Here is a 26,416-nt window from a genome sequence, read left to right as displayed (position 1 = left end):
CCGGAGAGATCAAGCAACGTGAGATTGGGAAGGTTTCGAAAGTTGCTGAGATGAAAAGTGCCATTGAATTGGTGTAACTAAGATCAAGTTCCAATAATGAAGGGAGAGCAAAAAGAGAGCGGGGAATGCTACCAAAGAATGAATTGAACCCCAAATTCAGATGAATAAGATTGGAAAGACCTTCAAACAATGTAGAAGGAAGTGAGCCTGTCAAGAAATTATACGACAACTCGACATAACTCAACTTGGTTAGGTTAGCAAAGGTGGACGGGATAGAGCCCTTCAAACTGCAGCTGCGAAGATTCAAGGTGGTCAGACTTGGAAAATTGGTGAACAAGTCATGAAGTGCAACCGCTGAAAGGTTGTTATGATGTAGTCGAAGAATAGAAAGGGAATGAAGTTGCGTAAACGACTTCGCCAAAGGGCCAAGTAGATTACAATCAACCATGCTCTAAGAGGTGACGTTTGGTAAATATGATGATACAATGTGGCTCCAATTTTTCCTTTCATGAAAGGAAGTGATATTGACACGATCAAGATAGAGCTCTCTAAGCTCTGCTAGACTTTGGACAAGCATCTCCAAATTTGGGAGCTCGAGACTAAGAGTATGGGCAAACTCGTTGGAGATATCGAGACTAGCCAATCTCGCCAAGGACAAAATTTCAGAAGGAACCTGCCCAACAAAACCAGCATTTGACAAATTCAAGTGTGTCAAATAGGTCAGATTGCCAATACCTTTTGGAATGCAATCAATGTAGTTGAAGTCATTATTGGCGAGATTAAGCTTCTGCAGATATTTAAATCAGAAAAGACTCGACGAATCCCCAATTCCGTAAATGCCCTCACCATCAAGCTGCAAACTAACGACGTAGCCAGAAGCATCACATTCCACACCGGGCCACTTGCAGCACTCATCACTTTCATTCCATCGCGCCAGTTTTGTTGAACGGGAAGAATAGAAGATCAACTCATTCTTTAGTTGGAGCAACAAGATTTCCTGGTGACGAAGACATTTGTTATTATAAGAATGAGTAGTGAAAATGAAGGACGAAGTTAGTATATAAATGAGTAACAAGAAGTATGAAAGCATTGTGAAAGAAGCTATTGAGAATTCCTTTTTTTTTTGTGTACAAACTAAGATAAGTGAATGTGGTTTTAAATAGACCATCTCAGTTAATGTAAAACTATTTTGTATCGTGCAAAGTAAGCATACTGTATCAAACGCATAAAATTCCACAAGTAACTCAATCATTCACTTACAGTCTAAAGATTAATGATACACTCCATTTATTGTAAATTCCACAAGTAGGGGCTATATGGTTAGGATTTGAAGAAAATGATAGAAATGTACATGTGACTTACATCGATGCTACAATGAATTGACATGAGGTCGTTCTAAGTCCCAATCAAGAATAATTGGGAAAAAAACACCTATAGTTTAGAATAAAAATGATTTTTTCTACATACTATCACTTTTGGGCGTGATCTGTTGCTAACTTGTTAACTCATCAATGCAATATATTAAAAATGTCAACATGATGATACTGAAATGTCAACATAAACTTAAGTTGATATTTTAATACATTATACTGACATTGGTATTTAAATATCAACACAGTTTATTAAAATATCAACACAAAATATGCGTTGACATTTTTAATACATCACGTTGATAAGTTATCAAGTTAACAATTTATGAAAAATTGGCATTTTAATGCACCCTTGTCACCAATGCATATTGTTAGTCAAGATTTATACTAGTAGAAATTTGTACTCCGTCCACTAATAGTGGACAGGGGGAATATTTTTTTTTTATGAATAAGGAGTTGTGAATTAATTGTAAATTCAGTACAACTACTTTATAGAATTGGAAAGACTTGGAAGTAGACTTGAGGTGTCAGTTGACGGAATAATTGTTAATAGGATCATAGGAATATCATTTTCTTGCTTCAAAATTATATTGTCGTAGAAAGACTAAGCAATGCCGTGTCATAAAAGTTGCCTTGTGCTTTTCCACTATAAAAACAAAAGAAAGATGACTTTCTAATGTGTCGATGACTTGAGTAATTTCATATTTTAATTATATAGTCCATTCGTCCAAAAAAAAATAGAACGCATTTACTATTTTTGGTCGTCCACAAAAAATAAAGCACATTCATTTATGGAATGTTTTCAATAAATAATAACTCTACACATCATTCCACTAACACTACTTTTCACTAATTTTTTCTTCCTCTCTCTTACTTTTTTCCTTCTCTCTTCCTTTACCGATTCTACATTAAAATTAAAACCTGTGCCAAACCAAGCCATATATTTAATTAAGTTCGCCAAGATTTAGGACACGTGGATTGAAACCAGCCTGATGCCCCTATCTAGGAACGGAGTAAGCCCTGTTTTGGATTGGGCTGGGTAAGCCCTGTTCTACACATCTTGCTCAACTATTCTGTCACTAAGCTTTCTTACTTAATAGAACGAGAAATGTGATAAAAAAAGATTAAAAAGAAAAAGAATTATTCAATACATAGGAATGATTGAAAGTGTCATTCCATTCTTCAACATTACAACCCACAAACTTTAAGATAAAAACATGCACACAATTGAACACATAGGGAAGCACACAAGCTAAGCTAACCCCCTTACATAAAACATGATAACATTTCCAACACTAATGTCTCCCGGCTCGATTCCTCACTGCTGCTTCTCTTCTTGCACGTCTTCTTCTCATGTCTCTGGCGATGAACATGCCTTCAACAACCTCTTCTATTTTGCCGAAATATTTCTCTCTGAAGCTTCGACAGAATAAAAGCAGCCACACGATGCTTCCTACTCCCACAACATATCCAACTGCAGCACACACATATTCCCACTCTATCTCCATCTCCTCTTCCACATTTTCATCAAATCCCGGTGGTGGTAAATTAGTATTACTGCAATTTATGTCGAGAGGGAAACCGCATAGCCCCAAATTTCCTTCAAATGAATCAGCTGAGAATGTTTGAATTTGACGACCTTTTGGGATCGCTCCAACAAACATATTGTAGGAGAGATTCAAGTGTGCAAGGAATGTGAGCCCTCCGAGCTCCTCTGGGATTGGCCCAACTAGTTGGTTTACAGAGAGGTCGAGTGATTCGAGATTACTCAACTGACCAAATGATTTTGGGATGCTTCCATCGAGGGCATTGTGGGAGAAGTTGAGTTGATAAAGTGAGTTGAGATCTCCAATTGCATTTGGTATCTTTCCATGAAAATTATTGGAAGACAAATCAATGGTACCAAAACTTGACCAAATGTTATAAACATCTACCATTTGCCCTTTCATGGTTAATGTTAGGCTAGACCTCCGCATGTTGTAATTAATGCGGCCCAATTTTCCATCACTCGGTAGCGCCATAGCCGTCCAACTTGAGAAGTTGAATGAGTCAAGACCACCAGTAAACTGATTCGATGATATATCCAGAATTTGGAGATTTGGCCAACTAGCGTGACATCTTACTTCCCCATGGAATCTATTGGAGTGCAAAACAAGAACACCCAATATCGATGATACTATGCATGGGAAAGTGTTGTTCATCATGTTGTTTCCAACATTCATGTAGTTCAACGAATGGCAACTTTCGAGGGACTTTGGGATCTTCCCTTCAAGATTATTGTTGTTAAGATCAAGATATTGTAGCACACATTTCATAGGAAAAATATCTGGAATTTCGCCACTGATGTTGTTTTGACTCAGATCGAGAAACCAAATATTATCAAGTGGGCAACGGGGCATGCTACCACTTAATTTATTTCCAGACAAGTCAAGAGTGTTAAGATGTGTGGCATTGCAGAGGGAGGTTGGAATTAATCCACTTAAACTGTTATTAGCAAGAGACAAGGACAAGAGTTCAGATTCAAGTGGAATGGACAACTGCAACTCACCCCCAAGCTGGTTAGATTGCAAGTATAGGATCCCAAGAGAGGCTGGCATGTGGTAAGGCTTTTGCATATCTGTCAGAAGATTAAAGGAAAGGTCCAAATAGCTAAGTTGTGTTCCCCAGCTCCAACTAGGTATCTCCCCTGCAATACTATTGTTTGATAGATTCAGTTCTTCCAAATTCAAATGTTTGATGAAATCGGGAAAGTTGGACAAGTTACACGAAGCTAGGTATAACACTTTTAACCGGAAACATCCATGTGAACTTGAACTGATGTTGCCAACATCTACCGACAAGCTGTTATCAGATAGACCAAGCAATATGAGATTGGGAAGGCTTCGAAAGTTGTCTAGTTGAAAAGTACCATTAAATTGGTTTTTCCTAAGATCAAGTTCCAACAACGAAGGGAGACCCGACAGAGAGTGGGGAATGTTGCCAGAGAATGAATTATAACTCAAATCTAGGCGAACAAGATTGGAAAGTCCTTCAAACAATGTAGAAGGAAGTGAGCCGGTCAAGTAGTTAAATGACAAATCGACATGAATCTCTTCAAGCCTTGTTAGATTTTGGACAAGCATCTCCAAATTTGGGTGCTCGAGACTTAGAGTACCACGCCGGGTGGAGATATCGAGACTAGCCAATCTTGTCAACGATGAAATTTCAAAAGGAACCTGCCCACCAAAACCAGCATATGACAAATTCAAGTGTGTCAAATATGTCAGATTGCCAATTCCTTTTGGAATGGGAGTGTAGTTCAAGTATAGATTATTAAAGGCGAGGTTGAGCTTCTGCAGATATTCAAATCTGAAGAGACTCGACGAATCCCCAATTCCACCAGAGATGGCCTCATCATCGAGCTGCAAACTAACAATGTGGCCAGAAGCATCACATTCTACACCGTGCCACTTGCAGCACTCGCCACTTTCATTCCATCGCACCAGCTTTGTTGAAAGAGAAGAATCAAAGATCAACTCATCCTTGAGTTGAAGCAACAAGATCTCCTGATGACGAAAGCATTTGTTATTATAAGAATGAGTAGTGGAAATGAAGGATGAAATTAGTATACAAATGTACCACAACAAGTTTGAAAGCATTGTGAAAGAGGATATTGATAAACGATAATTATTTTGGGTGCAAATGAAGATATGTGCGTGAGGGTTTAAATAGGCAATCCTATTTTTTCTTCTTATTTTTTAACGTGGGGAGGGGTTTAACAATCTTAATTAGTCTTAATTTTAGAGTATTCCCTGGGTTGAGTTCAAGTGGTACCCCACATTACTAAAGCCATTAAGAATTTTGCATGCTTTGTAGTCTATTTTCTTGATCTTCTTTATAGTAGGGTAATGATAACTCATGAAAAATTGACATGGGATTTCTTTCATATGATTTGGATTTGAAGAAAATAATAGGACGCAATTCATATATGGTTTTAACCCTAAGTTCACGAAATTGACTTGAAGTCATTCTCTGCCCCAATCAAAGAATTATTGGGAAAAACACCTATAATTCTGGCATTAGAACCTTGAATTGATTATGATAGATTAATTAGTTGTTAATGAGACAAAACAATCTTTCAATTTTATGTTACTATTACCATTATACTACTATGATTCAATCATTCAAGAGGTAGTGGCATACATTGAATCTTCTGTTTTCCCCCTCATCGTGTCGGTGACAATGCTAAACAATGAGGATTTGAATAATTTGGGATGAAATAAAAAAACGGTGGTGTCTAGAAAGAGATCACCAGGGCCTATCAATTGGTCCTTTTTTGATTTACGATAGTGAGCTTGTATTATGATTTTTAGTTTCCTGACTGCTTATTTTTCTCAAATCATCTCATAACTCAATCAAGCATTTCGATGAACAACTTTCCTCAACAAAATGAACAACTTCTCTCTCTCTCATATGTTTTTCCTTTGTTTAAATAAGGCCATTAGGATAGAAATTAACAATGCCAATTCTTGCCACTTAACTAAAAATAGTAGACACTCAGCAACATTAAGCATTTGGATCCAATCACATATCATGTGGATTGACCCGAATTCCCACATTTGGCCCATCAACCTGACCCGATCCATCCGACGAACTTGATAAATTATGTGGTGGTCTAATGGGCTGGGTATGCCTTATTTTGGACTGGGCTGGATTATACTTTTGTTGGGCCTAGACCCAAAAATAGTCAAAGGTTTAATAAGGGAACTTTATTTATCTTCTTGAGAAATAAAAGTCCTTCTTCCAACGACTCAGAAAAAGGCATAAAAATTTCTATAAATATACAAACCATCATTTATCCTTTTCTGGATAAAGTCTTCCGCTGCAGCTGCTGATGTAATTTGTGCTACAACTACAAATAGGTATATTTATAATCAAAATTTAGAGTGCCAACTCATTATGAAAGAAACCATAATGAATGAAGTTTTGCAAAATACAATCATGCACGCCAAAATTCATTGCATTGAACAACCCACAAACTTTAAGAAAAAACATGGGCATAGTTAAACACATAGGAACCCCATTTTATTTCACTCTCTTACATAAACACAGATAACATTTCCAACACTACTGCCTCCTGACTCGGTTCCTTGCTGCTGCTGCTCTCCTTGCACGTCTTCTTCTCATGTCTCTGGCAATGAACATGTCTTCTACAACCTCTTCTATTTTGCCGAAATATTTCTCTCTGAAGCTTCGACAGAATAAAAGCAGCCACACGATGCTTCCTACTCCCACAACATATCCAACTGCAGCACACACATATTCCCACTCTATCTCCTTCTCCTCTTCCCCATTTTCATCATATCCCGCTGGCGGCGATACATTAGTATTACTGCAGTTTATGTGGAGAGGGAAACCGCATAGCCCTGAATTTCCTTCAAATGAGTCAGCTGAGAATGTTTGAATTTGGCGCCCTTTTGGGATTGCTCCAACAAACTTATTGTAGGAGAGATTCAAGACTGAAAGGAATGTGAGCTCTCCAAGTGCATCTGGGATCGGCCCTGCTAGTTGGTTTACAGAGAGGTCGAGCGATTCGAGATTCTTCAGTTGACCAAATGATTTTGGGATGCTTCCATTGAGGGCATTGTGGGAAAGGTTGAGTTGATGAAGTAAGGGAAAATCACCAATTGCATTTGGTATATTTCCGTAGAAACTATTGGAAGACAAATCAATGGTACTAAAGTCGGACCAAATCTTGTGAAACTCCATCATTTTCCCTTTAATGATTAATGCCACGTCAAACTTGAGGCCATAATCGACTTCGAAATCTCTATCACTCGATTGCACCATAGCCGTCCAACTAGAGAAGTTGATTGATTCAAGACTTCCACTAAAATGATTCGATGATACATCTAGAATTTTAAGTTTCGGCCAATTTCCGTGACATTTTAAATCCCCATGGAATCTGTTGGAGTGCAAAACAAGAGCAAATAACCCCGATGTTAGCATGCATGGAAAAGTGTCGTTGATCATGTTGTTCCCTACATTCAAGTACTCCAACTGCATACAACTTTCGATGGACTTTGGGATCTTCCCTTCTAAAGCATTATTGTTAAGATCCAGATAAACCATTCCAAAAGTATCTGGAATGTTACCGCTGATGTTGTTTTGACTCAGATCAAGGACAATAATGTTTTCAAGTAGGCAAGAGGGAATGCTGCCACTTAATTTATTTCTAGACATGTCAAGAGACATGAGATTTGTAGCATTGCACAAGGAGATTGGAATTGATCCACTAAAACTATTATTAGCAAGAAACAATAACAAGAGTTCAGATTGAAGTGGAATGGACATCTGCAACTCGCCCTTAAGCTGGTTAGATTCCAAGCTTAGAGACTGAAGAGAAGCAGGTATATGGTAAGGCTTTTGCAGATTCGTCAAAAGATTGAACGACAAGTCCAAATACTCAAGTTGTGTTCCCCAAATCCAACTAGGTATCCCCCCTGCAATACTATTTTTTGAGAGATCCAATCCTTCTAGATCCAAATGTTTGAAGAAATCAGGAAAACTGGACAAGTTACATGAATTTAGGTCCAACACTTTTAATTTGAGTCTTCAAAGTTGGGAGCACAAGGCTATGACCGCTGTGAAAGTCGCTGGACATATCAAGGCTAACCAATCTCGTCAAGGATGAAATTTCAGAAGGAACCTGCCCACCAAAACCAGCATATGACAAATTCAAATGTGTCAAACAAGTCAGATTGCCAATACCTTTTGGAATCCCAAATGCATCACTGAAGTCATTGTGGGCAAGGTTAAGCTTCTGCAGATATTTAAATCTGAAGAGACTCGACGAATCCCAAATCTCACCAGAAATGGCCTCCTCATCGAGCTGCAAGCTAACGACATAGCCAGAAGCATCACATTCCACACCATGCCACAAGCAACACTCGCGACTTTCATTCCATCGCACCAATTTTGTCGAACGAGAAGAATCGAAGACCAGCTCAGCCTTGAGTTGAAGCAACATGATTTCCTGGTGATGAAGGCATTTGTTATTATATGAATGAGTAGTGAAAATGGAGGACGAAATTAGTATAAAAATGAGCAGAAAGAAATTTGAAAGCATTGTGAAAGAGGATATTGATTTGTGTGTGTATACAAATGAAGATATGTGCATTAGGATTTATACAAACAATGTGGATATGTTTTTAAGATCAGAACTTGCAACACTAATAAATAAAGACAACCAGATGTAAATTCCACAATTACAGAAGAGACAAGTGGGTTACAACTTACAATACTGAGTTGACTTGAGGTTCATATGTCCTAATCCAGGAATTTCCACAAACACGATTACTATATTTCATAATTGTAATTTCCACAAACACGGTTATATACATTACAACAATTTTTTCTATATATTTAGTATTACAATTATATATTGTTAGCCTAAATATTTTATAGAAATTTTTTAATTTTCATGAATATTGAGTGATTTAAATTAAAGCTTAGAATCGTAACTTATACTCAATCGGTCTCAATCGTATTCTATTTCAGACTTTCTCATGTTAGTCACTACCTCAAATAACATGGTGCAGAGGAAAGGGAGTATATAAACTCCATTTAGAAAATATCTGTTGCTCTACATTATTTGAAGTCAGCAATTGCAACTCAATATAGCTACCCTATTTCTACTCCCGGGTTTCTCAGTTTCAACTATAGTGGCGCTCTACATTATTTGAAGTCAGCAATTGCAACTCAATATAGCTACCCCTATTTCTACTCCCGGGTTTCTCAGTTTCAACTATAGTGGCTGTTACTTTCTTCGGTCCCTATTAAATGTCTCATATTTGATCGGCGCGAGTTTTAAGAAATTATTTGATATTGTAAAGAAAAATTGATGGAAAAAATTAGTAGAGTATCGGTACTACTTAGAGAGAGTTTTCCACCTAAAAACATTGGTATCATTTTACTCTTTATTACTTTCTCAAAATTATTGGTTGAATTTATCATGCTTCCGCACGATGTACCCCTACATTGCTTTGCTTTATGAAAGTGGAAAGACTTAGAAATTGACCTGAGGTCTTCTAGGTCAGTCATATTAGATAATGGATCTTCAAACATTAGTAGTCTTAGTTGGAGAAAAGTTTTGCAATGTCTTAAACGATGTCATTTAGTTTTTTTCTACAAAAGCAAAGAAAATTAGACAGACTTGTGATATACGACCATAACTAGATATATTTTATTCATTTATTACATGCGATGATGACTTAAAGTATTTCATACTTTAATTATATTTGTAGCATTGTTTCCCATACAGTTCAATTGTGAAATAAGATCAAAATAATATTTCTCCTATCCCATTAAATTATGAAATATATGTTTGCTCTTTCACATGTATTTTGAAAAAATAATAAGAAATAGTTAAAGTAGAAAATAAATAAATTAAAAAACATAATAATGTAAAGGAGACTCTAATCTATATTATTCTTTCTCCTACTTTATCTTTTTATCTCTTTAATTATTTATTATAATTTTAATAAAATAAGTGCAAAAAGACAAACGTTTCATATTTAAGGGGACAGAATGAGTATAAGAATTGAGATGGTTCATGCTTTAATTATACTAAATGACGATGACTTGAGATCATACTTTAATTATTTATGTGTAAGTTTTTTTTTCCATGTTGCATTTATTTAATAAAGATGTCAAGGTTTCCAATTTCAACCGTTCCCAGTTAGAAAATAAATTGATAACTCTGCGCAAAGAGAGGATTAATTCTCACCTTACTTATTTTCTCAATTGTCTCCTCAATAGAAGAAAATATCTAATCACTCCTCAATCACTCGACTTTCACCAAACGCCAATTCTTCCCACTTAAATAAATTCAAGATTCATTATTTGAGCCAATATCAATATATCATATCTTGATTAAGGAAAAGCTGGGCCATTATTATTTGAGATGAATGGGCTCGATTTTTGGATCGGGTAGGGCAATATCTTTGACAAGATTAAGGACCAGTCGATTGGCCCATATTCACCCATTCGGACCAATCTCTCTTAATTTGAAAAGTTATGTGGTCATTTCATGGGGTTTTGATGTTTTCAAAGATAACTATTTATCAAAAACTTCAAGAGTTGACTTGAAAGACTAATAATCTTACTTTAAAGTTTAAACATATTTTAAACTGTTTAAACTACCTGTCTGTTTTTCATTTTTTATACTATTTGAAAATTTTCCATTTTTTTGTGCTTATAATTTATTATCCTTACAATGTTTATATATATGTATTGCTTGTATTTTACATTTATTCATTTTTCAATTGTTTTAGAATATCAGAATGAAGTATAGTACATGTGCATCTCTCATATTTTTTTCCATGATAAATTATTAAATTATATGGTGGTCAAATGAGCTGGGTTAGTCTTATTTTGGATTGGGCTGTTAGTCCCATTCGAAATTTTGGAGTTGGGCCATGCCCAAGGTGTAAATAAGAAAGCATTATTATCTGTATGAAGAAAAAAGTCCATCTTCTCCAGACTCAAAAAAAGGCACAAAAAAGGTTAAGTATACAATCCATCATTTATCCTTTTGTTCATCCCAAATATTCATTTAAAATGGATAATGTGTACCGTTGCAGCTGCTGATAGAATCTTTGTCTCACTAAGCTTTCTTACTTGTCCATAGCCTAATAGCAAAAGGACAAAAGAAATATGCAATACATAGGAATGGTTGGAAGTGTTATTGACTGACTCATATTTTCATTGGTATAATTGCTCTGTTGATGTGCTTAATGTCAAGTTTATTGCTTGAATTGTCGTTTTCCAGCCAATTAATTGTTATTTTTGGAGTTTGATGCGTTAGTTGAGTTGTGTAGAAAAAAAAAACAAGAAAAATAGTCAAAAAATGGCGTTTCTCGTGCAATACCCGACCGTGTAGAGCTCCGGCACCAATGGAGCACCCGGCCGGGTAGAAGGCCAAGGCATAGCGGGAGTCAGCGAGTTATACCTGCCCGGGTATGCCTGTGACCATAGGTTCACAGCCTTCAAGAGTCAAGGTGGTCAGACTTGGAAAATTGGTGAACAAGTCATCAAAGTGCTACTGCTGAAAGATTGTTCTGATCTAGTCGAAGAATAGAAAGGAAATGAAGTTGCCAAAAGGATTAAGGCAAAGGGCCATGAAGACTACAATGAACCAAGCTCAAAGTGGTGAGGTTGGGTAAATGTGATGATATAATATTGCCCCAACTTTCCCTTTCATGGAAGGAAGTCATATTGACACCATCAAGATAGAGTTCTCTAAGCTCGGTTAGATTTTGGACAAGCATCTCCAAATTTGGGTGTTCGAGGCTAAGAGTATTACGAAAGTAGTCGTCAGAGATATCGAGACTAGCCAATTTGGTTAAAAATGAAATTTCTGAAGGAACCGGCCCAACAAAACTAGCATATGACAAATTCAAATGTGTCATTGCCAATTCCTTTTGGAATAGTCTTCTGCCTGAAGACATTGTAGGCAAGGTTAAGCTTCTACAAATCCGAAGAGACTTGACGAGTTACCAATTCCACCAGAAATAGCCTCACCATCGAGCTGCAAACTAACGACGTAGCCAGAAGCATCACATTCCACACCGTGACACTTGCAACACTCATCACTTTCATTCCATCGCACAAGTTTTGTTGAAAAATCAGAATCAAAGATCAACTCTTGCTTGAGTTGAAGCAACAAGGTTTCCTGATGACGAAGGCATTTGTTATTATTAGATTGGGCCGTGAAAATGAAGGATGAAATTAGCAAACAAATGAACAACAACAAGTGTGAAAGCATTGTGAAAGAAGAGATTGATTATTCTTTTTTTCTTCTTCTTTTTCTTTTTTGGTGTACAAATGATGATAGGTGAATGCTGGTTTAAATAGTTTGCTTGGATAATGATAGGGACCTGATATTCTATTTTATTCCGGAAGGGAGCTGATATTCTCTCTGTATATTTATTTAGTTTATTTATGTTTTAGTATTATTTAGTTATTATGATTTTATTTACTTTCCATAGTGGTTAGGATTTGATTTGCTTTTGATTTGTTTTCCTAGTTTATAGAGATCTTTTTGTACCACACATATTATAAATATGTGTGGAGTCTTTTATTATTATCAAGCAGAATGAAGAATTAAATTATTAATCTCGTTCTCTCCTCCGGTTCTCCCTCTTGGAGAAACCGTCAGTTCTCTCAAATCTCTCAAAGTCACGCTAGTTTCCACCCTCTCTAATCTCTTTTCATATAATTTCTCTACTATCAGATCATGTCTTCAACAACCTCTTCTATTTTCCCAAAGTATTTCTATCTGAAGCTTCGACAGAACAAAAGCAGCCACACGATGCTTCCAACTCCCACAACATATCCAACCGCAGCACACACATATTCCCACTTTATATCCTTCTCCTCTTCCCCATTTTCATCATATCCCGGTGGTGGTACATTAGTATTACTGCAGTTTATGTCGAGAGGGACACCGCATAGCCCCAAATTTCCTTCAAATGAATCAGCTGAGAATGTTTGAATTTGACGACCTTTTGGGATCACTCCAACAAACATAGTGGTTAGGATTTGATTTGCTTTCCTAGTTTATAGAAGATCTTTTTGTACCACACATATTATAAATATGTGTGGAGCCTTTTATTATTATCAAGCAGAATGAAGAATTAAAATATTAATCTCGTTCTCTCTTCTGGCGTGAAAACGCCCCCTAGAACCTCAACTAGGGTTGTTCTCTTTTTCTCTCTACAAATTCACTCAAATAATTCCTCCGATAGGCTAATTCCTATCAAATTGGTGCTTTCATTAGGTTCTCATCCTCCTATTGATTTCTACCACCATGCCCGTCCTGCTGTCAAACTTCCTCCAGACTCCTCCTCGGTTTTCTGGTGTTAACCCCGTGAGATGGATTTTGGATGTTCAGGAGTATTTTGACTATCATTTGTTTTCTGATACTGATCGTTTGTTTTTTGTAAGGTTATTTTTTGACCATCCAGCATCTGTATGGCTCCACGAGTATCGACGCTCGAATCCTAATTGCTCATGGCAAGAATTTCTGGATGTTGTTTATCATAACTTTGATGAGGATGCCATTTACTTCGCCGAGACAAATAAACTTCTCAACAAAATTTCAGAGGCAGTTGCATATTTAGCAAAAAAAGGAGGCCACATCTGATTCTGTCGTTGAGACTATTGCAAAAAATGACGATGTGTCAACAACAAATGTCAAGTCTGATCCCGTCATCGACGAGACGGAAAAAGATGGCGACGAATCGCCTCAAGCGTTGGATGAGGCAATGACTTTGGTGGAAACCAAATGTCCTCCACAATCTTACCCAAAAATCAATGTTGTCATCATTGGTTATGTCACTGAAATCGCTGAAGAGATCTCATGCCCGAAGACGGTTTCTCCATCATTCGTTGAGGTTACAAGCGATGCAATTTTATTTGAAGATCTAAACAAAGACAATGAGATGGAAGATTATTTTTCCGACTTCCACCTTGAGGGCAAGGTGGTTTTCAACGGTGGGGGAGTTGATAGGAACCTGATATTCTATTTTATTCCGGAAGGGAGCTGATATTCTCTCCGTATATTTATTTAGTTTATTTATGTTTTAGTATTATTTAGTTATTATGATTTTATTTACTTTCCATAGTGGTTAGGATTTGATTTGCTTTCCTAGTTTATAGAAGATCTTTTTGTACCACACATATTATAAATATGTGTGGAGTCTTTTATTATTATCAAGCAGAATGAAGAATTAAAATATTAATCTCGTTCTCTCTTCTGGCGTGAAAACGCCCCCTAGAACCTCAACTAGGATTGTTCTCTTTTTCTCTCTACAAATTCACTCAAATAATTCCTCTGATAGGCTAATTCCTATCAGATAACTTTTTAAGACCACCACTTGAATAAAGAAAGACTGTCATTAATTTCCACAAACACGATCGCAACTTTTAATTGGCCATAAAAAGATTAGTTGTTAATGAGAACGATATTTCAGAATTACTCCCTTCGCCTCCAATTATTGACCCACTTTTACCCGATACGGATTTCAAGAAATATAATGAATGAGTTGAAAAAATCAGTGGAATGTGGGTCCTATTTTTATATATTAGTATTAGTTTTATAATAAAATATGAGTAGGAATAAGTTAGTGAAATATAGGATCCACGATCAAAATGGACAAGAAGTGAAATGAAACAAATTTTGTGGGATAGACGAAAATGGAATAATGAGACAAACTTTTAGAGGCGGAGGGAGTATAATTTTCAACAAACTTCAGTAATTTAATTCTAATAACAGAAAACGGTGTCATTTTATTGATATACTCCAATATAGAATATAGGGACTGTATGTTATATTTAGCAAATATCGTGGACTATTTGTAAATTTAGTGCACTCTGCTTTATAGAATTGGAAGACTGATACGATCATCCTTTACATATTAGTATTAGGGAATATCCATAGAATATTATTCTATTTAGTTAATTTTGATTCACCGTATCATTCCCATATATATTTATTTTCTTGCTCAATAAGTTAGGTTAGAATTCTAACTTATAAATAGGTCATCTTGTTATCAATTGGAGCCAATCAATTATCAATCAAATACTTTTCCTAAACTTGTCTTGAGCAAAGAATATTATCTTTCGTCCCTAGTTGTTGTTCGTCGGAGAACGTCCGAAAATCAGCAATTCGTGGTCCATCTTTCGAGAACGTCGAAGGTTCGATCACCTTATCCCTCCGAGAAGTTAGTTAACCGGCCTCGTTACGGAGCACGTCTGTAACAACTGGTGCTTTCATCCCGTACTCATCCTCCATCTTCGTTCTTCCATATCCCCCAAATTATTCACCAATATCAAGCTTTCATCCCGTACTCATCCTCCATCTTGGTTCTTCTATATCCCCCAAATTATTCACCAATATCAAAAAAAAAAAAAAAATTAAGGTCTGCCAAATCATCCATCTTCTTCATTCATATTACCCAAATTATACACCAATATCAAAAAAATTCAGCCGCTGAATCATCCATCTTCTTCACCGCCGCCGTTCAAACGAAAAAAAAAAATTCAGTCATAGCACCTGCCCGAGTTTCACCGCCGCCGTTCAAAGTCATCATGTCATGCAACTACACCGGGTTGGGGCGTTATGAACATCTGTTCGATCAATTTGATGCCGCTATCTCCAGGTTGGAATCACGTTGCGACAAAATCGAACAACGTGTGACAAACTTGCATACGTCAAAAGCAACATATACACAGCAGCCCTATGCGTGCTCCGATTCCCGCAGAAAGCTTTGCCCTCGTCCGCTGCCGGAGCCACAGCCACAGCCGGCTCAAGATCTGCGGTACTATTCGCTGCCTTGCTGGGACCCTCCGGGCTATCGGCAACAGTTCGGTCGGGCCGCATATGAGCCGCTACCTGCTCGCCGGTATTCCACCCGACAGAATGCCTATCAGCCGCCGCGCAATGCCTTCCCCTCTAGGGATCAGTTTGTGGAGCAGGAACGGCCACTCCGACAGCCGCATTGCGCACGCCAAAGCCCGAACTCGGGTTGGTTTTCTCCAGAATCGCATCAGCAGCAATTTCTGGATGCGAAAAGGCAGACTTGCTGGGGTCCACCCTCCCAAACGTCCGGTCGCCGTATTGAAGATATTCGCACTTCCCCACTGCCAGAACCTCCGCCACAACCGACTCCACCAGACCTGCTGTGCCAGCAGCCCCAAAACCAGAACCTGCGACCCACGTTCCCAAGCTCCCGTACCCCCACACGACCGCAGCTCGTGCTCGACCAGAAGCCACCGCTGCAGTCAGATCGTCCGCTAAAACAGCCAAGTACAACATCGACTATTGAGCTTCCGCCCTACGCCGCATTGAGTCCTTGCCAGCCCTTGCTATCGTTGTCCGTGAAAGCTCCATTATGCGCCTCTCCTCATCAACTGCAAGCGGGTGTCTCAAGCTCAAGGAAAAATGAGTGGGAAATTGATTCGCATAATTGTGAAGAGAAGAGGGAGGAGAAGTTGATCGTATTTACTAGTTTGTGGAATGACTATATGGCCAAAAGAGAAGAAGAGGTCAATAAAACTTTTTTGCAGCTGCTCGAGAAAGAGAATACAGTCGAAGCCCTTCGATCTGGTTTAGCGACGAAAGAAAACGATTTCATTGTGTTGACTAAAAAGCCGAGCAAGAGAGAGAGCATGGAGATTCAAAACCTTGTTGATGACAATAAGGCTGGATTTGATATGAAAAAGCAGGACAGTCAAGTGGAACTGGAAGAGAAGCGAAGGTTGTTCGAGGATGTGCTTAAGTTACAAGCGGAAGAATTGGATAAGACAGGAGATGCTCACACCGGTTCGCAGGGACTTGCTTGTGTCTATGTGGATTTGAGTGTCAGTGATGTTCCAAATATGAATCCTCGATTACCATCGCTCAACGCCGATGCAAGGTTGATTCCTCCGCGAAATAACAAGTTGTGTTTGCACATTCAGGGATGTGTGGCAGAGCTTTCCATTTTAGCATTGAATTTGGATGAACACATCAGTCTGCCTATATTGATTTTTTACGGAGGTGATGAAGGGAGACGCTCAACTGTTCGGTGTGTGTTTGATCCAGGAGGAGATGCCTCGCCAAAGTCGGCTTTCAACTCTCTTAGTGTCTTCGTGGTTCCCACCTTGAGGTCAAGGTGGATTTCAACCGTGGGGGAGTTGATACGATCATCCTTTACATATTAGTATTAGGGAATATCCATAGAATATTATTCTATTTAGTTAATTTTGATTCACCGTATCATTCCCATATATATTTATTTTCTTGCTCAATAAGTTAGGTTAGAATTCTAACTTATAAATAGGTCATCTTGTTATCAATTGGAGCCAATCAATTATCAATCAAATACTTTTCCTAAACTTGTCTTGAGCAAAGAATATTATCTTTCGTCCCTAGTTGTTGTTCGTCGGAGAACGTCCGAAAATCAGCAATTCGTGGTCCATCTTTCGAGAACGTCGAAGGTTCGATCACCTTATCCCTCCGAGAAGTTAGTTAACCGGCCTCGTTACGGAGCACGTCTGTAACAAAGACTTAGCAATTGACTTGAGGTCTTCCACTATTTTATGCAATCATTATGGTGGTGACTTAGTATTTCATTGATAACGAAACACAGCTTAATTGGTAAGACGCTTCCCTCTAACTTATAGGTCGGGGGTTTGATTATTATGGGGTAGATGTGTGAACAATTGTCGATCTTCTTCTTCAAAAAAAGTTTCATTTAATTTAAATTTTAAGCGTCCAACCTGATTTACAACGACTAAGGGGATGTTCGGTTTGCAAGATTGTATATCAGATTAAATATGTAGTGTGTCTGGTTCATATGATTCAATTGCATAATTCAATCCTAGATGGATTAATGATAGACTAAGAGCATCTCCAAGGAGAGAAGGTTTATAGAAAATGTATATCATGTATTTACCTTCTCAAAAAGTGAAATATACCATTCTAAAAAGTATTCCTCCGTCCCGTTTAAGATGACACGTTTTTCTTTTTAGTTTGTCCTAACTAAATGACACATTTCCTTTTTCAGAAACCTTCTTTCTCCAATTAATACACCCAACCACTTTTTCTCACTCATATTAAAATATTCATCTTTCTTTCTCTCTATTTTAATACTTACACCAACATTTTCTCTCTCCAATTAAACACTTTAACCAATAATTCCTAAAATCTCGTGCCAGCCAAGAAATGTGTCATCTCCCGGGGTGGAGGGAGTAACATATACCAAACGAAAAAAGGTATATAGAAAGGTAAATTAGTTTTAAAAGATAAAATGCATTAAAAAACACAAAATATAATACTTTTCAAATACTTTTCCCTTGGAGAATGGTTTTTCATAAAAAGAAGGCAAATATGGTAGTTATATGATTTTATCTCTCTATTGATAGGGAGGTAAAGATATCTCTTCAAAATGGAGAAATGTATAATACCTTTTCAAATACCTATCATTTTGTAAAATGATATTTCATGAAAAAAAGATAAACATGGTAGTTATATGAGTTTATATCTCCACTCTATTGTGCAACCACGTAATCCCCAAAGCGATCGGGCCGTCTCGTTTGCCATCGCGGCCGATCACTTCTTGCAGCTGGTGCTGCTGCCCATGCTCCTTCTTCGTGCAGCTGTTCCTCCGATGTCTCCTCCTCCTATAGATGCTGCTGCTGTTCGGGCTGTGCTGTGACAGGTTCGGGCTGTAAGGAGCCCGTATCATTGCATTTGGATCCATGACATATCTTGATGAGTTGGCTTGATTTAGGGCCGGGCAAAACCATAAATTTTAGTTAGACAAGATTTAGGTCAATGGATTGACTCGAATTCCCCGTTTAGCCCATGAAACTGACCTGATCCCTCCTAACTTGATAAATTATGCGGTGGTCAAATGGGCTGGAATAGCCTTATTTTGGATTGGGCTGCTAGTCCCATTTGAAATTCCGGTGTTGGGCCAGGCCCACATGTGTCAAAGGTTTAAAAAAGAGTGCATCATTTATCCGTATGAAAAAAAAGGTTAGATATACAAACCAAATATTCATTTAAAATAGATAACGTCTCACTAAGCTTTCTTACTTGTCCATAGCCTAATAGCAGAAAGACGAAAAGATATATGCAATACGTAGGAATGATTGGAAGTGTCATTCCATTCTTCTTCATTACAACCCACAAACTTAAAGATATATAAAAACATGCACACAATTAAACACATAGGAAACCATATAAGCTAAGCTAAACCCCTTTTATTTCACTCTTACATAAAACACGGATAATATTTCCAACATTATTGCCTCCTGACTCGATTCCTTGCTGCTGCTGCTCTTCTTGCACGTCTTCTTCTCATGTCTCTGGCAATGAACATGTCTTCAACAACCTCTTCTATTTTGCCAAAGTATTTCTCTCTGGAGCTTCGACAGAATAAAAGTAGCCACACGATGCTTCCTACCCCCACAACATATCCCACTGCAGCACACACGTATTCCCACTCTATCTCCTTCTTCTCTTCCATTGTTTCATCATGTCCTGCTGGTGGTACATTAGTATTATTACTGCAATTTATGCTGACAGGAAAACCGCATAACCCCAAATTTCCTTCAAATGAGTCAGCCATGAATGTTTGAATTTGGTGGCCTTTTGGGATTGCTCCAACAAACTTATTGTAGGAGAGATTCAAGACTGAAAGGAATGTGAGCCCTACAAGCTCCTTTGGGATTGGCCCTGCTAGTTGGTTTACAGAGAGGTCGAGTGATTCGAGATTACTCAACCTACCAAATGATTTTGGGATGCTTCCATTGAGGGCATTGTGGGAAAGGTTGAGTTGATGAAGTAAGGGAAAATCACCAATTGCATTTGGTATATTTCCGTAGAAACTATTGGAAGACAAATCAATGGTACTAAAGTCTGATCAAATCTTGTGAAACTCCATCATTCGCCCTTTCATGATTAATGTCACGTCAAGCTTGTGGCCTAATATGCCTTCGAAATCTTCACCACTCGGAAACACCATAGCCGTCCAACTAGAGAAGTTGATTGATTCAAGACTTCCACTAAAATGATTCGATGATACATCTAGAATTTTCAGATATGGCCAATTTCCATGACATCTTAAATCCCCATGGAATCTGTTGGAGTGCAAAACAAGAGCAAATAACCCCGATGTTAGCATGCATGGAAAAGTGTCGTTGATCATGTTGTTCCCAACATTCAGTACGCCAACCGCATACAACTTTCGATGGACTTTGGGATCTTCCCTTCTAATGCATTATTGTTAATTGATATTGGAATTGATCCACTTAAACTGTAGAATTGATCCCTTCGAGATGTGTAGCAATGTGAGATTGGGAAGGCTTTGAATTTAGGTACATGAATTTAGGTACAACACTTTCAATTCGAGACCTCCATATGAACTCGAATTGACATTTCCAATATCTACTGACAAGCTATTGCCGGATAGACCGCAATGTGAGATTGGGAAGGCTTTGAAAGTTGTCGAGTTGAAAAGTGCCATTAAATTGGTTATAACTAAGATCAAGTTCTAACAGTGATGGGAGGACAAAAGGAGAGCGGGGGATGTTACCAGAGAATGAATTTTTCCACAAATTTATATAAACGAGATTGGAAAGACCTTCAAACAATGTAGAAGGAAGTGAGCCCGTCAAGGAGTTTAGTGACAAATCGACATGAATCAGCTCGGTTAGATTACCAAAGGTGGATGGTATAGAACCCTTCAAACTGCAGTGACGAAGAGTCAAGGTGATCAGACTTGGAAAATTGGTGAACAAGTCATCAAGTGCTACTGCTGAAAGATTGTTTCGATCTAGTCAAAGAATAGAAAGGGAATGAAGTTGCCAAAAGGATTTAGGCAAAGGAGCATGAAGACTACATTCAGCCATGCTATATAAAAGAGGTGAGGTTGGGTAAATGTGGTGATTCATTGTGGCTCCATTTTCGCTTTTCATGTGAAAAAGTGATATTGATTCCATCAAGATTGAGCTCTCTAAGCTCTGTTAGATTATGGACAAGCATCTCCAAATTTGGGTGCTCAAGGCTAAGAGTCGTGCCCAACGGACTGGAGATATCGAGACTAGCCAATCTCGTCAAGGTCGAAATTTCAAAAGGGACCTGCCAACCAAAACCAGCATATGACAAATTCAAATGTTTCAAACAAGTCAACTTGCCAATACCTTTTGGAATGGCATCAGCGAAATCATTGTAGACGAGGTTAAGCTTCTGCAGATATTTAAATCTGAAGAGACTCGATGAATCCTCAATTCCACCAATGGACTCACTATCGAGCAGCAAACTAACGACATAGCCAGAAGCATCACATTCCACACCGGGCCACTTGCAGCACTCATCACTTACATTCCGTCGCACCAACTTTGTCGAACTAGAGGGAAAGAAGATCAACTCATGCTTGAGTTGAAGCAACAAGGTTTCTTGATGGCGAAGGCATTTGTTGTTATAAGAATGAGTAGTGAAAATAAAGGAAGAAATTAGGAAACAAATGAACCATAACAAGTTTGAAAGCATTGTGAAAGAGGATATTGATAATTCCTTTTTTTTTTGTGTATACAAATGAAGATATGTGAATTTGGATTTAAATAGACAGTTTGGATATCTTTTCCACAATTACAGAAGTGGATTACAACTTACAGTACTGAGTTGACTTGAGGTCCATATGTCCTAATCCAGGAGACCAGGAATTTCCACAAACACTATTAAATCTTTTAAAACTTCATGACACAACTATATTTCATAATTGTAATTTCCACAAAAGACGATTATATACTACAACAATATTTTCTATATAGTGTTAGCCTAAATATTTATACAAATTTTTAATTTTCATGAATATGGAGTGATTTAAATTAAAGCTTAGAATCATAACTTATACTCAATCGGTCTCAGTCGTATTCTATTTCGGACTTTCTCATGTTACTTGAGTCACTTCCTCAAATAACATGGTGCGGAGGGAAGCAAATATCTTAAACTACTTGCAAATTTAGTGCACTTGCTTATTGGGTTGCTCTTCTTTATTTGAAATCAGTAGTTGCAACTCAATATGGCAACCCTTACTTCTACTCTTAGGTTTCTTGTTTCAACTATAGTGGCTCCGGAGTACTTTCTTCGATCCCTATTAAATGTTCCATATTTGACCGGTACAGATTTTAGGAAATTATTTGATTTTGTTAAGGAAAATGGATAATATACTAGTTAGTGGAGTGTTAATCCTACTTAGTTTTATAATAAAATGTGAGTGTGATGAGTAGGTGAAATTTGGGTCTATTTACTAAAAGTAATAAAAGTGAAATGAGACATTTATTAAGAACCGTCTATGTAACATCCCGAATTTCCGAACCCTAATTTTAGAGCCCTAAAATTTATTATTGATGACGTGGGAGATGTGAATTATTTGCTAAATGAATTTATTGCATGAGTTTCCTTGACCGGGGAGTTTGAAAAGTCAAACTTGTTAATTAGGTGATGTGGCATGTGATTTATTAAATTATGAGGTGAAATTTATTTGTTTAAGGGTGAGTGAGAATATTAGAGAAAAATTTCCATAAATGCTAGCCATCTAAATATTGAGATTTTCGAACCCTTGGATTTTTGGAGAAGGAATTCTATTTTTCCGGATTTAATTTAATTCTTGGGATATTTATCCAAATTAAATCCAAAACCTAATTATTTCCTTATTTCTTGATGAGAAAATCACACCCTATTATTTCTAAGGTGATTTTTGAAAAATCACCTATTCTTGGGAAGGAAGAATTTATTTTGTTTTTATGGATCCCTTATTTGATTTCCTTCCATACCTAGAATTAAAATATTCTATCAAATCTTTCCATACCTCAAGAGATCTTGTCATATCCTATTTTAGTTAATATTCAAAAATCTATGCCTTATTTAAGGCACATATTACATGCCTATTACTATGCCAATGGGGTAGGATTTTTATTCTTATTTTGCTCCGTGATATTTTATTCTACTCCGTAAAATATACCAAAATAAAATCTTGGCTAATTAAGGAGCCAAATTTTCGAAAATCCCATGATTTGTGCCTTAGAGCTTATTTTTGGTATTTCTTCTCCCCTACTCCATAATATTGTTTTATTTAATTGTGGAGAATAAATCTTACCAAATATTCTATTCTATTTACCTAAAGATCTTGTTGAGCACTATAAATAAGAGAAGCCCCCACCCTAGCCCCCACATTTTTGGTTACTGATGATTCAGAAGAGGAACAGATGCAGTTGAAGGGCATATTGAACAAACTCACATCTCAAAAATTTGAGAAACTGTTCCAGCAAGTTCAGCAAGTCAATGTCGATAATTTGTTACACTGTCTGGGGTCATCTTGCAGATTTTGGATAAAGCTCTGATGGAGAATACCTTCTGTGAGATTGGGCAGGGTGGGCCCTGGTCTAACTGGATCCAGTTCTATTCCAGAACGGGCAGCTTATGGCCAAAGAGAGGATCCCATGCCAACATATGTGTCAGAAAGGTTTGTTGCTCCATCCGGTTATGACCAATTGGTGAAAGGAATGCTACACATGGGAAGAGAAACACAGATCGCATTGATGAATCTCTGCCTGCACTCAGTCTTTAATATATAGAGTGGCTTACAGTGGAAAACCTTGATCACCTTAAAAAATATTAGATCCTAGTCAGTTTGAACTTTGAACACTGTAAAGCTAAGATAGGTAATACACTCCTGCCTTAATCTCAAACTACTTGAAATTTTAATATTGAACTCATAACATGACAAAAAGAGAATCAGTGGCCCTTATGTGTTCAGGAACATTAACCTATTATATATTGAAATATTTGGTTGGATGTAGAGCATATGCAGTTGGCGAGATTTTGTGATTAGATGATTATGTTTTTAGTTTTTTTGCATTATATTTCACCCTTATACTGTGTGATTTTGCATATGCATTTGGTGAGATTATACCTGGCCGCGAACAATAATAGAGACATTGAGTAGGTCTCAGCTTCTAATGTTTTCCTGCAGAAGGCATTTATCACCTAATTCATCAGATGTGTCGGTAATTGGTATACCATGCATTTAACTCGTCTATACGAACACTACACAAGCAATATATGGAAGGCTTTGTAAGTTGTCGAGTTGAAAAGTGCCATTAAATTGGTTGGAACTAAGATCAAGTTCCAACAATGACGGGAGAGCAGAAAGAGAGCGGGGGATGTTACCAAAGAGTGAATTTTCCCTTAAAGTTAGATGAACGAGATTGGAAAGACCTTCACCAATACATATTGTTTGTCAAAAGTTTATAGTAGAAATAAAAATGATTTTTTCTACATATATCACCAATACATATTGTTTGTCAAAAGTTTATAGTAGAAATTTGTACTCCATCCACCAATAGTGTCTCGTTTTGCCATTTTTGTTTGTCCACCAATAAATGTCCTATTTATTTTTGTTAATCGACCTCGCATTCCACTAACTTTATTTCACTCATATTTAAGTGTAAAACTAATATATTATAAAAGTAGGATTCACCTTCCACTAACCCTTTCTATTCATTTTTTACTACATTTCTTAAAACTCGTGTCCGGCCAAATTAGCCTTGTATTAGTGGACACAGGGTCGGATCTAGCCTTTGCCAAGGTGGGGCAATTTCCCCTTCTCACTCCCACTCACCCTTCTATATTTTGCTAAAATTTTCCAAATATATATAAGTTTTTCATTAAATGCCCCCTTATTAAAACTCATAAAATTACTCTATATATTTTTGCCCCGTTTAATATATTATTCTGGCTACGCCCCTGAGTGGACAGAGGGAGTATTTTATTTTTATGAATACGGAGTTGTGAATTAATTGTAAATTCAGTGCAATTACTTTATAGAATTGGAAAGACTTGGAAATAGACTTGAGGTGTCAGTTGACGGAATAATTATTAATAGGATAGTAGGAATATCATTTTCTTACTTGAAAATTTTATTGTCGTAGAAAAACTAAGCAATGCCGTGTCATAAAAGTTGCCTTGTGCTTTTCCACTAGAAAAACAAAAGAAAGATGACTTTGTAATATGTGTCGATGACTTGAGTAAATTATATATTTGCAAATCTTTTCATAGAGGGATGTTTTTCATACAGTTTGATTTGTGAAATACGAACCATTCCCTATCTCTTCTTCAAGTGCTCGAAGACATGGGCAATTTGGGGACAGATCATGCTCTGGCTTGGCATTGCGAGGAGATCGACGACGATTAGGAGTGTCATCAAATGGGCCGGACGACAGACTAGAGGATCACAGATTGTTCAGATGGCAAAGAGGATTGCTCTCATGGCTTCAGTGGCAATCATTTGGAGAACGCGGAACAAGGTTATCTTTGATGGGAAAGTATGGGATGTAGCTAGGGTCATCTTTGAGAACAAGGAAGCTACCTATAGCATCTTGTACTCACGTTTCTCGCACGAGCAGGTTCTTCTCCACCTTCCAGACAGATGATGGAGTTTCTCGGGTTTTGGTTGTTTGGTCCTCGACACACTTTGAGCCACTCATTAGGGTACTCTTTTTTCCCTTGGGGAGTTTTATCCCATTGGGTTTTATCCCCAAAGGGTTTTAACGAGGCCCGCCCATTCTGGGTTTCAATGGGTGATTTGAAATGTGATCGGTCTTGTTGGGGCCCCGCCCCTTGCTTTTTTGGTTCTTGGTTGTTCCAAGTTGCTTTGTTCTAGCCGACTTGTGGCTATGTCTTTTGTTCTTCCTCGGGTATGCCCGAGCATATGATATAAACGTTTGGTTTATTTTATTTAATTATTTATTTATAAAAAAAAAACAAAAAAAAAAACAGGGTAAGCCCTGTTTTGGATTGGGTTGGGTAAGCCCTGTTCTACACATCTTGCTAAACCATTCTGTCACTAAGCTTTCTAACATAATAGCACGAGACATGGGATAAAAAAGATTAAAAAAGAAAAAAAATATATTCAATACATAGGAATGATTACAACCCACAAACTTTAAGATAAAAACATGCGCACAATTGAACACATAGGGAACCACACAAGCTAAGCTAACCCCCTTTTTATTTCACTCACTTACATAAAACATGATAACATTACCAACACTAATGTCTCCTGGCTGGATTCCTCACTGCTGCTGCTCTTCTTGCACGCTTTCTTCTCATGTCTCTGGCAATGATCATGATAGGAACCTGATATTCTATTTTATTCCGGAAGGGAGCTGATATTCTCTCCGTATATTTATTTAGTCTATTTATGTTTTAGTATTATTTAGTTATTATGATTTTATTTACTTTCCATAGTGGTTAGGATTTGCTTTTGATTTGTTTTCCTAGTTTATAGAGATCTTTTTGTACCACACATATTATAAATATGTGTGGAGTCTTTTATTATTATCAAGCAGAATGAAGAATTAAATTATTAATCTCGTTCTCTCCTCCGGTTCTCCCTCTTGGAGAAACCGCCAGTTCTCTCAAATCTCTCAAAGTCACGCTAGTTTCCACC

At 37.4% G+C, this 26,416-nt stretch overlaps 1 protein-coding gene and 1 pseudogene across 1 annotated transcript; both read right to left on the bottom strand.

Annotated features, from left to right (window-relative positions):
- Window positions 1-2,665: 2,665 nt before the first annotated feature.
- On the bottom strand, window positions 2,666-5,008 carry LOC125189702 (receptor-like protein 49). The gene has a single exon (XM_048086955.1). It carries the CDS (start codon window positions 5,006-5,008, stop codon window positions 2,666-2,668), a length of 2,343 nt encoding a protein of 780 aa, XP_047942912.1.
- Window positions 5,009-6,409: 1,401 nt separating this feature from the next.
- On the bottom strand, window positions 6,410-12,177 carry LOC125189691 (annotated as a pseudogene).
- Between the last annotated feature and the right edge of the window lie 14,239 nt (window positions 12,178-26,416).

This window comes from Salvia hispanica, chromosome 1 (genome assembly GCF_023119035.1).
Source record: "Salvia hispanica cultivar TCC Black 2014 chromosome 1, UniMelb_Shisp_WGS_1.0, whole genome shotgun sequence".
Taxonomy (NCBI): Eukaryota; Viridiplantae; Streptophyta; class Magnoliopsida; order Lamiales; family Lamiaceae; genus Salvia; species Salvia hispanica.
This window is presented reverse-complemented; position numbering and strand designations above follow the sequence as displayed.

What these genes read in the sequence shown, in the direction of transcription:
- LOC125189702 (XM_048086955.1), bottom strand. Translation starts at nt 5,008, where the DNA reads ATGCTTTCAAACTTGTTGTGGTACATTTGTATACTAATTTCATCCTTC.